The sequence below is a fragment of the Giraffa tippelskirchi genome, chromosome X (assembly GCF_054371585.1).
Source record: "Giraffa tippelskirchi isolate mGirTip1 chromosome X, T2T-mGirTip1v1.2.pri, whole genome shotgun sequence".
Taxonomy (NCBI): Eukaryota; Metazoa; Chordata; class Mammalia; order Artiodactyla; family Giraffidae; genus Giraffa; species Giraffa tippelskirchi.
In genome coordinates, this window is record NC_137289.1 from 151,129,536 (window position 1) to 151,147,572 (window position 18,037).

General features: G+C 42.1%; 1 protein-coding gene across 1 annotated transcript in view; it reads left to right on the top strand.

The window, feature by feature from the left end:
* The window catches only part of LOC145536933 (uncharacterized), a 159,448-nt gene extending 154,900 nt beyond the window's left edge, over nt 1–4,548 (top strand). The window contains exon 7 of the mRNA XM_081567245.1: nt 1,377–4,548. Coding sequence (XP_081423371.1) covers nt 1,377–1,458 — 82 coding nt within the window. The 3' untranslated portion in view covers nt 1,459–4,548. The remainder of the gene's footprint in view (nt 1–1,376) is intronic.
* Nucleotides 4,549–18,037: the final 13,489 nt, after the last annotated feature.

The following is an 18,037-nucleotide window of genomic DNA, read 5'->3' on the forward strand; positions in this document are numbered from 1 at the left end:
TACTGTCAATTCTTAGCCATTTCTGATAGGTCTGCCATCAAAATAGAACCTAATCAGACTGTTTCTCACCGCATCCATGGCTACCGCCTTTGTCCAAATACCACCACATTCTCAGTTCAGTTCAGTTCAGTTACTCAGTTGTGTCCGACTCTTTGCGACCCCATGGACTGCAGCACACCAGGCCTCCCTGTTCATCACCAACTCCTGGAGTTCACTCAAACTCATGTCCATTGAGTTGGTGATGCCATCCAACCACCTCATCCTCTGTCATTCCCTTCTCCTGCCCTCAGTCTTTGCCAGCATCAGAGTCTTTTCAGATGAGTCAGTTATTCCCATCAGGTGGCCAAAGTATTGGAGTTTCAGCTTCAGCATCAGTCCTTTCAATGAATATTCAGGACTGATTTCCTTAAGGGTGGACTGATTGAATCTCCCTGCAGTCCAAGGGACTCTCAAGAGTCTCCTCCAACACCACAGTTCAAAAGCATCAATTCTTCAGTGCTCAGCTTTCTTTATGGTCCAACTCTCACATCCATACATGACGACTGGAAAAACCATAGCCTTGACTAGATGGACCTTTGTTGGCAAAGTAATGTCTCTGCATTTTAATATGCTGTCTATGTTGGTCATAACTTTTCTTCCAAGGAGTAAGTGTCTTTTAATTTCATGACCACACATTCTACTGGAGTATGAATAGCTACTTCTCCCCTCCCCACCCCCCAATAATCTGATTATTTTATTTGAGATAAGTACAAGTTGACATAATTGGGTTCCAAAGTGGATCATTTCTCTATTTTTTTGTTTTTGTCTTATGTTACGAAAAGCTACTCTTAAGCAGTGTGCTTGTTTTACTCATCCCGCTGCCCCCAAATCTTTGATATCCACCTGTCAAATACTTAAACTCCCACCCAGATTAAACCCCAGACCTTCATTCTCTTTTATCATTCTTTTATTTTTTTCTTTTACAAGGCTGTGTCAGTTCAGTTCAGTTCCTCAGTTGTGTCTGATTCTTTGCAATGCCATGCACTGCAGCACGCCAGGCCTCCCTGTCCATCACCAACTCCCGGAGCTTGCTCAAACTCATGTCCCATCAAGTCAGTGATGCCATCCAACCATCTCATCCTCTGTCGTCCCCTTTTCCTCCTACCGTCAATCTTTCCCAGCATCAGGGTCTTTTCAAATGAGTCAGCTCTTTGCATCTGGTGGCCAAAGTATTGGAGTTTCAGCTTCAGCATCAGTCCTTCCAATGAATATTCAGGACTGATTTCCTTTAGGATGGACTGGTTTGAGCTCCTTGAAGTCCAAGGGACTCGCAAGAGTTTTCACCAAGGCTGTGTGGGCTTTATTTAATCCATATGTTTCCCTCCTTTCCCATCTAGGCAGCAAATTGGCCAGTGGACTTCTGACCCCAAACTTCTGGCCGCATGGTCAGTGCTGAAGTCATCTACGGGAGAGTCGTGACATCTGAGCGTTTGTGGCCCTGAAAGATCAGCTGGGGTAAGTAGGCCAAAGGCCACCGTGATATACACTGTATGCAGATGGCACGTGTATCTTGGTTCAAGGTGATTTGGTTCATGAGGATTTAAAATGAGGCAGTAGCCTTACGGAGAGTTGGAGCCTAACAGGGGTTTCCAAATTGGTTTTGCCATGAAAGCCTGGTTGTAGGCTGACGACCGTGATGTTGGAGATTGGTTAACCTAGATGATATCGGGGGGGAGAGAGAAGTGAAGAGGAAGTAAGTATGTGTATAGGTTGATGGTGATCCGCTTGAAAGGCCACCAACCAGGGTCATACCTTCCAATTGTTCCTGATGCAGATTTGTGGCCCTGGAATCTCCTGGCTCCATTCTTCAGGTGTATCTTTCACTTTCATGAGAAGCCACTGCGTGTGTTGGCTCTGAGCTGTGACTCTCATACTTGGTCAAGTGTATTTCAGGATGTGAGTCTGATGGCCTTGTCTCTGTCTACACTGGGGACAGGCCTAGATGAATTGTGAAGTGTGTTTGTCATGTTTTTCCAGTAGGATTAAGTGACTGTTGAAGGTCAGAGGTAACAAGTCATCTAGTTTGTTTTCTGCAGTTGCGTTTCTTTGTTTGCCTTGAGGATTCTGGTATCTCCTGGTGTTTCGAAATATAAGGTGTTACTGTCATATTTTGGTGACCCCGCAAGGGTCACAAGTGCTTGTGTTTGTGTGTGCTTTCACACTCATGCACCAGTGTGAGTTTGTGTAACCCTGAAAGCTTCGGGGCCTGCGACTCATCTGTTTGTTTTCATGGTTGCATACGGTCTTGATAATTATCAATGTCTGTAAAATGGAATGATGCTGACTTGCAATCAATTGAGAAGACTCCTGGCCCTAAAAAAGTGTTACCATGCGTTGTGGCTGGGCACTTAGAACAGAGAGAGAACCAAATCTAACATTTAGTGAATGATCTGTTTGTGGTTGTTTTGTTTTCAGTCCAACACCACAGAGTTATTTTAATTTTTATTCAGGTATCTCAATTTAAGTATAGTTTCTGTGAAGTATTATATAAGGTACAGGTGTACAATATGGTGACTCACAGTTTTTAAAGGTTATACTCCATTTATAGTTATTATAAAATATTGGCAATGTTCTGTATATTGTGCAATATGTCCTTCTGTGTAGCTTATTTTATACCTGATAGTTTGTACCTTTTAATCCCCTCCCCACTTCCCTCCAGGCCACAGGTAACCACCATGTGCTTTCTGTATCCAGTGAGGGTTTCTCTCTTGTTATATTCACAAGTTTGCTGCATATATTTCAGATTTCACATATAGGTGATATGCTTCGCTATTTGTCTTTCTCTGACTTATTTCACTACTCACAATACCCTGTAAGTCCATCCATGTTGCTGCAGATGGCAAATTTTCATTTTTTATGGCTGAGTACTGGTCCGCTGTATATGTACGACATCTTCTTTATCCATTCATCTGTTAATGGACATTTGGGTTGTTTTAATGACTTGGCTATTGTAAACAATGCTGGTGTCAACATTAGGGTGTGTATGTCTATTTGAATTAGTGTTTTTCGTTTCTTTGGATATATACTCAACAGTGCAGTTACCTTTGACAAGGACAGTGAGCACTCTGAACAATTAAATAATTGTAAATAAGGATCAGGCCAGGACTTTTGAAATTAGGACAAAGAAAGGGGAAACACGTATCTTTAGAAGCTGCAGAAACAATTTTTAAACATAGGGCTCTAACAGTCAATTAAGCCTATACTTAATAATCCCCCAAATCTCTAGTTAATTAAGTCCTTTATAAAAACTCAAGAAAATAAATGCCATTATTATAATGGTCAAGAGAAAGACATGACAGCTTTAGAAAGTTATCATAATGGGACTTTTATTGTTGCTGAGTTAATTTTTTCTTTCTTTAATTGATTAACCTTTCTAATAGATACCAGTGCATCTGTTTCCAATATATCCTGCTGTTTTATCAAAATGAGTTCCCTTAACTTTCTCTGGAGCTGACAAAAAGTTTTGCACTTTACTACTTTGAAATATTTTTTGAGAAAAAGAATGCTATATTTTGAATAATTGTGAAGATAATGAATTCAGGTATGGGTTTTATTCAGATTTAATTGAGCGTCTATTTGAGTGGCTTATAGAGGTTAGTAAGGGATTATTATATATTTAAGCAAGACAAATTCAGATTTCTAGAAAAGATGTTTTATTCCTTACACTTTAAGTGTCTTGGCTCTGTAACAACTATGCATGTGTAGGTTTGCGTAGTGTATTTCTTTCTTTCTTTGTTTTCTGAGTGAACCTGTACATCACCAAGAGTGATGATTCAAACGTGAGTTCACTTAATGGTCTTGGTTAGTAGTTTATAAGGAAATACTGAAACTTTTGCTCCAATAGTTTGCTCTTTTTTAAGAAATATACTTAACTGTGAGTTAGTACAGAAGTAAAAACTCATGTAACATATTTACCTAGATACTTTTTATAAAAATTATGTATATGTAATAATTCTGTTTTATAAATTGTTGCTGGCCATATCTTGATCTTATCATAATCTCATTTAAACAAGTTTTCACTTTCTGTTTTCTGAAAGCCTAAATAATTTGAGCTACATATGTATTGGTTCATCTTTATAATGCTCTAATATCACAGTCAGTACATGTTACAATTGTAAAATAAGTGTTTACTGAAACTAATTATAGGCCATAGCTATACAGTAAGGAATTTATTTGTTTTATCTCCAAAAAAAAAAAAGCAATGTATAAAAATCAGCAAAATTATGTGAAAAGGGTTTACAGTGAGACTTTCCAATTAACAGAAGTTAATTTCTTCATCCTTCATAAGAATAAAGAGTTGCTATTTTATTTTTCATTTGAACAAATTGAGTACAATTTTGAATCTATAAAATAACTCCTAAGTGAACTTAAAAGAGGCTCAAGCTGATAATTTAACAAAACAAGTAAAATTAAATGAAAATACTGATTTGGCCAAAAAGTTCCTTGGACTTTTAAGATGTTACAAAAAAACTCGAACAGACTTTTGGCCAACCCAATAGAAAAGAAAAAGAGACAAAACGTTTAGGAATATAATATAGAAATTATCTAAAGGTCAGGAGGGCAGACGGGGACGAAGAGGTTAGCACACACAACTCAAAAGAAGAAACAACTTCAATAAAACAGAAAGACAAACCTTTTAAAGCAAAAAAAAAAAAAAAGTGGCAAAACCAATCTGACATCGCTTATAAAGATAAATATCCATGAAGTAGAAATACTTACTAAGAGAGACATTATCAGGCCAGCTCTTTGCTGTGTCTGCAAGACACAAGTGTATTAAATGTTCCAGATAATAGATCTAAGGGGAGAGTTGTGTGTCTGGTGCGTATCTTGTATGATTTCTAGAAAAGAAAGTTGTCGATTTTTAGATGATACCTGAAAGCGTCAAATTGAACTAACTGCCCAGTGAGAGTGGGTTTGAAGAAACCTGTTCTAGGATGAAAATGAAAAGTTTTAGATCTGGCAAAGGATGAGTATACTACAGTGGGGTCCAAGAAGGATCATCTCGCAGTGTCAGGTAAAATCCAAAATAGCGTGATCTTACAAAAGCCAGGGTTTCAGCTCACAGGAATACATGGTCATATTTTAGGGGCTATTAGATCATCTGAAAGACGACCTTTGCTCAGAACCAAGGCAGCTGTCAGTCCTGAGGACCTCTCTGTCAAGTTGTCTCTCTCTCTCTGTCAAGTTCTTGTAAACCGTCTACAGAGGAGTTCGGCCTCATTTTCTTGTTTAGCCACCAAGTCGTGTTTGATTCTTCTGCTTTGTACAGGTCATCTATACTCCAAAATTTTCATGACCCGACTCTTAGGTTTTTTGTTTTTGTTTTTCTGTACGTTTTTGAGGAATGCCTGAACTCAGGAAACAATTTCAGCAGTACCTACCAACATCCGTGACATTTGCTCTTTTCCAAACTGATTCAGTTCTTATGAACGAGCTTATTGGGTTCTTCCCTCAGAATGTGTCATGTTCCAATTTCTTTCTTCTTGGCATGCTCTGTAAATAACAGCTCCAGTTTGAATCTTTGCATGGAACAAGTTTAGATGCCAAGCTTTCCTGCCCCATAAAGGTGACTAAGCTTTGATGTGCTCGCAAATATTTAACTCGTTCATGAGGGATGTAAAACAAAGATAAACATATTGCGAACATGGCAGGTTGCTGTTGTTCAGTCGCTAGATGGTGTCTGACTCTTTGTGAACCCATGGACTGCAGCACACTAGGCTGCTCTGTCCTCCACTGTCTCCTGGAGTTTTGCTCAAACTCATGTCCGTTGAGTCGGTGATGCTATCTAACCATCTCATCCTCTGCTGTCCCCTTTTCCTTTTGCCTTCAGTCTTTGCCAGCATCAAGATCTTTTCTTCTTGCCTGGAGGACCCCATGGACAAAAGATTGCAAATGTCTTCAGTGCTGTTTATGTGTAAACCCTAAGGTGTATGACAGACAACGTGTAAATTAAAAAGCATCCTCTAAATTTATGTTGTGATTTGCTTTTTTATGACAGTGTTAAGTGCCACCCTGGAGTCCCAGAACCAAAATGAATTCTTCAACACTCACATGTTTAAAAATAGAGCTCTTGGGACTTCCCTGGTGATCCGGTGATTAAGACTCTGCGTTTCCAATGCAGGCGGGCACAGGTTCAATCTCTGGTCAGGGAACTAGGATCTCACATGCTGCACAGTGTGGGCAAAAAAATAAATAAAATAGAGCTCTCTGCCAGTTAGGCCAGTTATGTGTTTTCAAAATAACACATTTTAGAAGAATTCACACAATTCATGTGTAAAAACTAAACAGCGCAACTTCCCCGGCAAGGTATATAAGACTTTACTCGTGTTGAGTTATTGGAAAAGATGTGTGTACCAGCCAGTGAGACAAGTTTGGTGACATAAAGTCAGCATTGCTGACGTCTATAGAGAGAACAAAGCAAGGGGGAGTTGGGGGCATCCCTTGAATATCTATGAAGCTCTAAAGAGAAAGATGTGATTACTCTGACAAACAAATGGAAATGTTCATGTAGATCGGACTTGGCATCCTGAAATTCTACTCCGTTTTGTATATCGCAATAAATTCCTTAAGGACATTAACTCATATCTGTTGGGAAATTGACTTGCATCATCTCATCAAACTTCAGTTCTTAAGACCTAATATGGGTTGAATCCATCTTTCAAATGATGAATTAACTAGAAAATTGGAAAGCTTGTAAGAATTATTTAATCTCTGGCAATACAGTAGCCCTCACGTTAAATGAAACTCGTATTTCTGAAAATGCCAGTAACACACATTTTCTGAATGAAAGTGGATCGCTTCTAAGTTACCATCACTGTTTTGTTTGGTTGTGTGGAGACTTGAATCTAGGGAGAAGGGGCCCCAGATGTATAGATGTGACAGGTTTGTGATACTAACGTTGCTCGTTATTTATACAAAAGTATTTACTGTCTCGAAACTGACAGGTCAGTGGTCTGGACAAGTGGTTATCGTGGGTAAGAGACGAAGGATCTCAGAAACCTGTGGGTCCTTTTCATTGTTGTTGCTGGATCCCAGGGTACATAGGAGGTTCTGCCAGTGGCCAAGCAACTCTGTAAAGCTGCATCAATTAAAACCTCAAGTTTCAGAATATGTCATTTAAAAAAAAATTTTATTTGGTTGTTCCGCATCTTAGTTGCAGCATATGGGATCTTTAGATATGAAATGTGGGATCTAGTTCTCTTGTGCGCACACATGTGCTCAGTCATGTCTGACTCTTTGCGACCCCATGGACTGTAGGCCCCCAGGCTCCTCTGTCCATGTCTCCAGGCAAGAATACTGGAATGGGTTGCCATTTCCTCCTCCAGGGGATCTTCCCCGCCTTCGGGATGGAACCTGGGTCTCCTGTATTGGCAGAACAGGTTCTTTGCCTCTAGTGCTACCTGGGAAGCCCCTCTAGTTCCCTTACCAGGGATTGAAGCCGGGTGCCTTGCGCTGCAGCTCAGTGTCTTAGCCACTGGACCAGCAGAGAAATCTCAACGATGTCATTCTTTTTCTAAAAAAATTAATTTATTTATTTTAATTGGAGGCTAATGACTTTACAGTATTGTAGTGGTTGTTGCCATACATTGACATGAATCAGCCATGGGTGTACATGTGGCCCCCATCCTGAACCCCCCTCCCACCTCCCTCCCCATCCCATCCCTCAGGGTCATCCCAGTGCACCAGCCCTGAGCACCCTGCTTCATGCATTGAACTTGGACTGGTGATCTGTTTCACATATGGTCATATACATGTTTCAATGCTGTTCTCACAAATCATCCCACCCTCGCCTTCTCCCACAGAGTCCAAAAGTCTGTTCTATGCATCTGTGTCTCTTTTGCTGTCTCTCATATAGGGTCATCGTTACCATCTTTCTAAATTCCATATATATGCATTAATATACTGTATTGGTGTTTTTCTTTCTGAGTTACTTCACACTGTCTAATAGGCTCCAGTTTCATCCACTTCATTAGAACTAATTCAAATGCATTCTCTTTAATAGCTGAGTAATATTCCATCATATATATGTACCACAGCTTTCTTATCCACTCATCTGCCTGGGGTCATCTAGGTTGCTTCCATGTCCTAGCTGTTGTAAACAGTGCTGCGATGAACATTGGGGTACACGTGTCTCTTTCAATTCTGGTTTCTTGAGTATGTCATTCTTGACCCACTCAGAAAAATAGGATGTACACCAGCTAGCTGCAGAGGAGAGTTAAATATTGGAAGCTGTTTGCCAAAGCACTGAGACAGGTAGAAGGACCCGTCAGGAATGGGGGAGCCTTTCAAGGCATGAGTTCTCCCACCCCCCAGGGAGTCTAGGTGCTGAACCCAAGCGTCAGGATTGGGACCGTGGAGACAGAGCTTCTTGCAGAGCAGAAGCAAAGGAGTTACCCAGGCTCTCACCTCCTTTACCTGTCCCATGTTGTACCTTGGCCTCCTCTCGCTGAGTTGAATTAAAGATGCCAGTTGCCAAGGGAGCCTGCCGCCTGCAGGCAGAGAAAGCTGAGGATGAGGACGGGTCTCAGAGCACAGATGCCAGTGACAGGAAACACACACAGACACACACACATGTTGATTACACATTGTAAATATCGTCCACCCTTAAAAAGAGAAGGTAATCCTGCCCTGTCTGACAACATGAATGCCCTCAGAGGACATTGTGCCCAGAGAAATGAACTGATGACAGAAACACACGTGCCGTACAATCTCCCTTACACGTGGACCCTCAGCAGGGTCACCCACAGAAGCAGAGAGCCCGCTAGGGTTGGCCTGTGTCTGAAGGCCGCAGGACTGAGGAGTGGTCCTAACAAAGTTTCAGTAATGCTGGGTGAAGACATCCTAGAGATCTTGTGTACTGAGCACACCTCCAATAAACAAGATGAGGTCGTATGCTGTAACATTTGTTACAAAGGTACATCTCATGGGGAGTGTTCTCACCAAAAGACTAAACCACAGGGACACAAGGAAACTTTGGGATTTGTTAAAAGCGTCTGTTCAGCTCAGTTCAGTCACTCAGTCGTATCTGACTCTTTGTGACCCCGTGGACTGCAGCACGCCAGACCTCCCTGTCCATCGCCAACTCCCAGAGCTTACTCACACTCATGTCCATTGACTCGGTGATGCCATCCGACCATCTCATCCTCTGTCGTCCCCTTCTCCTTTCAATCTTTCCCAGCATCAGGGTCTTTTCCAATGAGACAGTTCTTCGCATCAGGTGGCCAAAGGATTGGAGTTTCAGCTTCAGCATCAGTCATTCCAGTGAACACTCAGGACTGATCTCCCTTAGGATGGACTGGTTGGATCTCCTTGCAGTCCAAAGGACTCTTGAGAGTCTTCTCCAACACCACACTTCAAAAGCATCAATTCTTTGGTGATCAGCTTTCTTTGTGGTCCAACTTTCACATCCATACATGACTACTGGAAAAACCATATCCTTGACTAGGGGGACCTTTATTGGCAAAATAATGTCTCTGCTTTTTAATATGGTGTCTAGGTTGGTCATAACTTTCCTTCCAAGGAGCAAGAGTCTTTTAATTTCATGGCTGCAGTCATCATCTGCAGTGATTTTAGAGCCCCCCCCCCCCAAATAAAGTCTCTCACTGTTTCTGCTGTTTCCCCATCTATTTGCCATGAAGTGATGGGACCAGATGCCATGGTCTTAGTTTTTTGAATGTTGAGCTTTAAGCCAACTGTTCCACTCTCCTCTTTCACTTTCATCAAGAGGCTCTTTAGTTTCTTCTTCGCTTTCTGCCATAAGGGTGGTGTCATCAGCGTATCTGAGGTTATTGGTACTTCTCCCGTCAATCTTGCTACCAGCTTGTGTTTCCTCCAGCCCAGCGTTTCTCATGATGTACTCTGCATATAAGTACATATTCTTCACTACCAGAACCTTTTATGACAGCCAGCACACAAGAGGGTGAGTTCTGCTTCTGTCCGTCTTCAGAAGGTAGTTTTCCACCCTTGGCCTCTTGTTCTTCTATAGAAGTGTCAGTATCCACCTCAACGTGTAAAAGAAGAAGCATGTAGATCTGGGCATTTTTAATAACACTAGGACATGCACACGGTATCTGCAAAGGAGCCAGTGTTGCCTTTCTGAGACCAGTTTCTCTCTGAGCTTCACAAGGAAAGCAGTCAAGAATTTGGTTTGCGCCGATGTGGAACTTAGAAAGACATGAATGATGCAGGGTCTTCTTATATACATACCTATTGTGTATTGCTTGGCCTATTTAATTGTTTTGGTATTGTGCAGTCCAATATCTTATTTCTCTCCTTAAAGTGTTTAATCTCATTTGTTAGCTGCTTTATGCATCGGTGTATATTATGTATTCATGTATACACATATGCACCTACATGTATACTCACATATATATGTTGTATGTGAAGTTATGTGTATCGATTCACAGATACATGTCATATATAGCTAGGCCTGTGTGTGCTTAGTCCCTCAGTCATGTCCGACTCTTTGCAACCCCATGAACTGTATCCCACCACGTTTCTCTGTCCAAGGGGATTCTCCAGGCAAGAATAATGGAGTGGGTTGGCATGCCCTCCTCCAGGAGTTAGGTGTATATTTGATGGTAAATTATATTTTTTGAAAAATTAATACAAGCTTTCTTTTTAAAATTGACACATTGTATATAAATCTTTGTTGCTAGTGGAGAAACCCTTAATTTTGTAAGATTCATTGCTTCCAACTGAGTAAAAACTGTGTTGGTAGGCAAATAAATACATGCCTCCAACAGTAAAACTGGCCCTTTGATGAGAACTCAAGGGGCAGGGAAGTTGGCCAGAGGAGTCTAGAAAAGCACTTGGCCTGATGTGGACAATGAAGACAAATGAAATGCTTAGTCACAGTGTTGCCAGGAAATTAATAGTTGGATCCTAGTCATTTAAGTGGATAAGTAAAAGTGATTGAAGATAGAATTGAGTTCTGTGAAAAAGCACTTTAAGGTTGTACTTGGAAGCCATTCAGAAATCTTTTGCTTTTCCTAGTAAACTTGTATTACATTGTAATTTAATCTTTGGCTGGGCTACACCTGTTTGAATAATATGCCACCTAAAGCTGAGATAACTTTTTACTCCCACTTAATTCAGTAATTTAGATGAGCAGAGTTAAAATTATGTTACTCTGAGGATTGTTTTTGTTAGTGTCCTAAAGATCACTTAAATGACAATTATCCCTCATCGTGAGTACAAAAGTGACAAAACGAAACTGTGATATTACAGTGTAGTGAGAAAAGAGTCAATCTTTGGTTGTGAATGAAAATAAAAATATAAGCAGTTTAATTTCTTGGATATCACTTCTGTAAGGGCAAATACTCCTGTAAAGCATTTGGAATCCGCATTCTGAGTACCTAATTTGGAAAACCACTTAGTCCTTTATTTCTGGGCTTCCCTAGTGCCTCAGTGACAAAAATTCTGTCTGCCAAACAGGAGACACAGATTTGATCCCTGAATTTGGAAGATCCCCTGGAGGAGGAAATAGCAACCCACTCCAGTATTCTTGCCTGAGAAATCCCATGGACAGAAGAGCCTAATGGGCTACGGTCCATGGGGTTGCAGAGAGTTGGACATGACTTAGCAAGAAAATGGCAACAAATACATATATATGAAATGGGTTGTTTGCTTTCATTCTGTTTGTGTAGCATTTGGCTGAGAATATATGTTTCTAAGGAAGAAGGGTTTTGTTTTGTTCTTGTTTTATTTTTTTTTGGATTTGTTTTGTTCTGTCTTAAATCCTCTGTAGGAGTTTTCTCTTTAATTCAATTGTTAGGTACCTAATTCTTGACTTGGAAATATTTTCTTTTAAAAAAATGCAATTACATACACATTTTAAAATAATTTCATGTTATTATATTAATACCCTATGCTGACCTCTTTTGTTTCTTCAACTGACCTTAAAACATGTGAACAGTTGTAGCATTTTGGCTAATTTGCACTGGGACTTTCTCATGAGAGCTATGTTTTACTTTCCCTCCTTCTTAAGTGATGAGTTAAAAGATAGATAAACAGATGTCTTCCAATAAAAGTAGCATTGACAACTAAAATTATTGCCATAAGTTACTTTAAGAATATAGGCTTTCAATAGTAAACAAGAAACTTTGTTTACTATAATGCTTTCACTTAGTAGTTATTACATACTGCTTAACTTAATGTCATTTACCAGCTTATTACTTGTGTTTTTAAGTTTTAGGAGTACATTCTCCTATTTCATCTGACTTTTTCAAGACTAGTGCGTCTGAGGAGCATTTTCTTCCAGAAACCAGTAAGATAAGAGAATCCTTAGATTTGTAAAAATCTATCCATTCCAAAGCAAGAAGAGGGATAGAAGGAAGGCTGTCATTGATAAATAATGTTCCCTCACGGTCTGTCAGTATTTCCTTCTGAGTCTTACCCAGAATCTTTCTAAGTTCTTAGTTGTGCTGGCAGAGTGTTAGAGCTACCTCGTGTTTTGGCAATTAATCACCGTTTCTTCTACAGCTAGATATTTCTGCCTTTTGCAGTGATGTGTGACCTTTCCACAGGGAGGCGGTTCTTCTACTGTTGATTTAATTACACAGATGAACTTTAACTGCTGAAGGGTATTGCTCCAGCGGTGGAAGGCAAACACAATTTGCCTCTCCTCTGCTTTATTATAAAAAGATCCTGTGCGCGTGTGCTAAGTTGCTTCAGTCGTGTCCGACTCTCTGCGACCCCGTGAACTGTAGCCCACCACGCTCCTGTGTCCATGGGATTCTCCAGGCAAGAACAGTGGCGTGGGTCGCCATGCCCTGCTCCAGGAAATCTTCCCCACTCAGGGATTGAACACACGTCTCTTATGTCTCCTGCGTTGGCAGGCCGGTTCTTCACCACTAGCGCTCTCTGAGAAGCCCATAAAAGGTCATACTGAACATCAAACCGGGCAGAACCCACTTGAGTTCCCATTGGCTTTCCTGGTATGAGACTAGAGCTTTCTCCCCCTTCATTCTTCCTGCTCCTGTTGACTGATGTTATTTTATGTAGAATGGTGTACTCCTTAGCTTTAGACTTACCACTTCAGATTGTGATGAATATTTAAATCTGTCTTAAAAGGTGAAAACCGTGACAAGCAGTACACTTTCATCTGTGTGATGTGAAATGAAAGATTTACTTCAGTGCCTTAGTCCTTTTGATTAACGTTTGCTATTTCTCTTGGAGCCAATTAAATGCTTTTTGTGTCCTTTAAAGTATTTTTCTGTGGAAGGGAAAACACGTGTAGGAAAAAGAGGGCAGACCGTGGCTGTCCTGAAAGATGGGTCAGAAACAGCCAATCTTCTTTAGTGCCTGCGCCACCAGAGACGCCCCGGAAATAGCCAGTTTTCAGCGAATCAGTCCTTTAAACACTGTCGCTCGCACTGGTGACACTTGGAGATTTTGAATTCGGTTGAGTGACTGTGACGTTGGAACAAGTGTATTTAAAATGTGTTTGTGTTCGAGTTGGAGACACCTAAACCCGTGTTCTGACATGAGCTTCACAGCTCTCACTCACCTGTCATAGTAACAGAAAAGGCCACAGAACGGACAGCACTGCAGTATTATTTTGAATGCCTCCCTCAGGAAACAACCAGTGCCTCCTACCCGGAGTCTGCCAGCCTCCCTCTTTAGAACATTTAACTTCAACACGATGAAACACTGCCTGCAGTGTAAAAAGAAGGGGATCAGGAAGCATCGTGCATCCCATATAGGTGCGGCCAGCTCTTGCTGTGATTTTGGAAATCTGTTCCATCCTTCCCAGGTGGCTTCCCAGATGGCTCAGATGATAAAGTGTCTGCCAGCAATGCGGGAAACCCGGGTTCAATCCCCGGAGAAGGAAATAGCAACCCACTCCAGGACTCTTGCCTGGAAAATTCCATGGACGGAGGAGCCTGGCGGGCTACAGTCCATGGGGTCGCAAAGAGTCGGACACGACTGAGAGACTTCACTTTCGTTCCATCCTGCATCCTCATTATATGAAAGTTAGATAAGAGCTTGATTGCGTGGTCCCGGGAGTTCGTCTTTTTAGATCCGCTGAGCAGAGCCACGGGGCTTCTTCACAGCTTTAGTCCATTTGGGGATTATGTGTGTGGGTGTGAGAGAGAGAGAGGGAAGTGGGGAGAGATGATAGACCGGTATTAATAGTCCGTTGAATTTATTGCCAAAGTCGTGTATCTTTGTGTTCAACACAGCTTGACCATTGTGTGTTCATCTTTAGAGACACTTTAGAGACATCTTGTGTATGTAAGCGTGTTGAGTTGCTCACCAGGCTCCTCTGTCCATGGGTTTCTCTAGGTTTGTATCTGAGTCTTTTCGACACCACGGACCAGAGCCCACCAGGCTCCTCTGTCCATGGGATTCTCCAGGCCAGAATACTGGAGTGGGGTGGAGAAAGAAATTCTTTTCTCCAGGGGATCTTCCCCACCCACAGATCAAACCTGAGTCTCCTGCATTGCAGGCGGACTCTTTACCGTTCTTCACCAGGGATTCGTGGCAGTACATGCAAACAGTACAGAGAAGAGCTGAAAGATCCTACCGAGATTCGTTTAACTCTTAGTTGTAGAGCGGTGGGTTGCCTCTGTGTCAAAGCTGCAGAGAGACTTAAAAAAAAAGTTATAAAAATAGGTAGTAGTTGCTAGGCTGGACTTGTTTGAAATGGAAGGGAGCTGGGTAACATATATGTTAAGTTCCCCTACAGACGAAGCTTCAGGTTGTAGACTTTCAAAGACGCGGACGTGCAGAACCGGTGCCATCCACATCAGGCATGAGTGACGTTGCAGCCTGCCCTCTGCCTCCTGTTGCTGTTGACCCCTCATCAGCTCTACCATCTCCCATCCCTCCTCCCTCCTCCAGTCAGTGCCTTTCTTGCCTGTTCCCTCGATGCCAGCCCCTGTACGCCAGCTGTTGTCCTGCACTACTGTATCAACCACTCCATCTTGGAGGAAATCAGTCCTGAATATTCACTGGAAGGACTGATGCTGAAGCTGAAGCCCCAAAACTTTGGCCACCTGATGGGAAGAACTGACTCATTGGAAAAGACCCTGATGCTGGGAAAGATGGAAGGTGGGAGGAGAAGAGGATGACAGAGGATGAGATGGTTGGATGGCATCACCGACTTGATGGACATGAGTTTCAGTAAGCTCCGGGAGATGGTGATGGACAGGGAGGCCTGGTGTGCTGCAGTCCATGGGGTCGCAGAGGTGGACACAACTGAGCAACTGAACTGAAATGTACCTTTCAAAGTACTGAACTGTAAGATTAAAAACATTTATTTTTTATGTGTTTGTGTGAACATATTATAAACGTGTGACAGTACAGTACTGTGTAGCCGGTTGTATTAGTTGGATACGTAGGCTAACTCTGTTGGACTTACGAACACTGAAATGAGGAATGTGCTCTCAGAATGGAACTCATTCACATTTAGGGGGCTGTACTGTTTTCGGACAAAGCTTTCAAGTACAAAGGTGAAGTATCCACCATATATTCTTGCCTCTCAGTGTTTGGACTGCTAGATAACCTTATAAATCAGAATAGATTATATTTATAAATCGTAGGGGAGTTGATACCCCAAATTAGCATCAGTTCACTTCAGTCGCTCAGTCGTGTCCGACTCTTTGCAACCCCATGAACCGCAGCACGCCAGGCTTCCCTGTCCATCGCCAACTCCCGGAGTTTACTCAAACTCATGTCCATTGAGTCAGTCATGCCATCCAACCATCTCATCCTCTGTCGTCCCCTTCTCCTCCCGCCTCCACTCTTTCCCAGCATCAGGGTCTTTTCAAATGAGTCATATTCAAACTGGCATATTGGCTCCAAAATACATGGGTGTGTGTGGCAACAAAGGAAAGTTTCTCAAGAAGATGGGTCAGAGGCGCAGAGGTAGACAGTCAGTAAGTTCAAGGTTCAGGATGACGCTCCTGCTGTTTGTTTCCTTCCTTAGCCAGTAAGACGTTTTACCAAAAAAAAATCAGGTACTTGAGATAAGGGCCCCTGGATGAGCCCTTGTAGTGAAGCAGAATAGTTTCACAACATAATTGCATCCTCTGGACTCATTTTACTCGCCTAATATGTGACTTCTTTCCTTCTGTAAAGCCATTCTTAGATTATGTTTAACCTGTACTCTGTTGCTTGGAAATAACTAAAAGTGTCCTTCTCCTGAAACAACCAAACGGAGAGCGAGGTTCTCAGGGAGAATCCCCTTGAGTCAGGTGCCCTGTTTGTTAAATCAGACCCAGCCGTATAGAAAAAAGGTACAGTGGCCTTCTGTCCAGAGGCGTGAGGTGGGTTTAACATGGGAAGATCAATTTGTGATTGTCTCCGTAATTCTGTTATAAGCATAAAGATGGACAACCGTATAGTCAACTGAGTAGATGCAGGAGACAGTGGGGGGAAGAAGAACTGAATGAAATACCTGCATGAAATTCACAGGGAAACTAGGTCTGCAGATGGCCATGGGATATCACTCACTGAAAGAAAAAACAGAAAAATCAGACAGTGACGAGTGAATCGTATGGACGGCTCTCACACACGTTAGGTTGACTGAAAGAAAGCAGATACAAATTAGTGCATATGTGTAGGTTGGATTTAGGATTGTGTGAAGTTCAACAACAAGCAGAAAAAACAAACAGTGGTAATGCAAGACAGAAACAGTAGTCTTCAATCCTGGGAGGAGCTTGGGAGACGTTTTTCTAGCCATGAGAATACAATCCATCTTGTCTGATTCATGGGATTAGCAAAATATCAAAGCACATGTTTCATCTCTGGGCATTTCATGGTGTGCGATTTGTGCCTCAATAAATTGTGAACAAGCAGAAGCAGGTCACAGTTATGGCCACAGTAGATGTTAGGGGAAACAGTGACAGAAAAACCAGTAGCTGTATCCCCAAGCTGCATTCCTGAAGCAAAGATGTATTTTTTTCCCAATATTTATTTATTTGGCTGCAGAGGGTCTTAGTTGCAGCACATGGAATCTTTAGTTCTGGCATGCATACTCTCAGCTGCGGCCTGTGGGATCTACCTCCGTGACCAGGGATCGAACCTGGGCCCCCTGCATTGGGAGCTCAGAGTATTAGCCAGTGAACTATGTGGGAGATCCCCAAGCAAACGTCTTTGACATCCCATCTCTGGGTCAGTAAAATCCACATCCATTTCTTTCAGTCATAATGTAAGTGTTCATTGTAAAAATGACATTTTTAAACTGTTTGCCTTGGAAAACAGTGATTCTTGGAGATGCGATCTGGTTTTCCCTGTCCTTCACATACTTTTATGATCTACAGATTCTCAGAGTATGGAGTTGCCTGTATCTAAAAATGTGATTCATGGTTGAAGCACAGAGGGCCTTCCCTCGTGGTCCAGTGGCTAAAACTCTGAGCTTCCAGTGCTGGGGGGCCCAGGTTCAAACCCTGGTCTGGGAAGTTGATGCTGCAACTAAGAGTTTGCATGAAGCAACTAAAAAAAAAAAAAAAAGATCCTGGATGCTACAGCTAAGACCCAGTTCAGCCAAATAAATAAATACATAAATCAATATTTTTTAAAAAATGGAAGGAGAGAGAGAGGAAGAAAGCTCGATGCTTTTGATCTGCCTTGACAAAGTGATTCTTCTGGAGTCTCTGTCACCTGATAAAGGAAAACAGCCAGACTCTTTTATCTCTTATGTAGAAGCTGGTTCTCTTTCTGCCAGTAAACTTTTGTCAGCACCCACAATTCACCAATGCCAGCGGGAGCCATTTAATTAGTTGGCCCTGCCGAATACAGATCCTTTTACAAATGAATCCCGGTGGCACTGAGAGCTCTGTGCAGTGAACTAAATTGTCAGACACACACGTCTCATACCTCCTGAAAGGCCCAATGGGAGTCAAGACGCCATACTGCTTCATGGTTACCATTCCCAATTGATAAGGGCTTCCCAGGTGCTGCTGCTGCTGCTGCTAAGTCACTTCAGTCGTGTCCGACTCTGTGCTGCCCCATAGATGGCAGCCCACCAGGCTCCCCCATCCCTGGGATT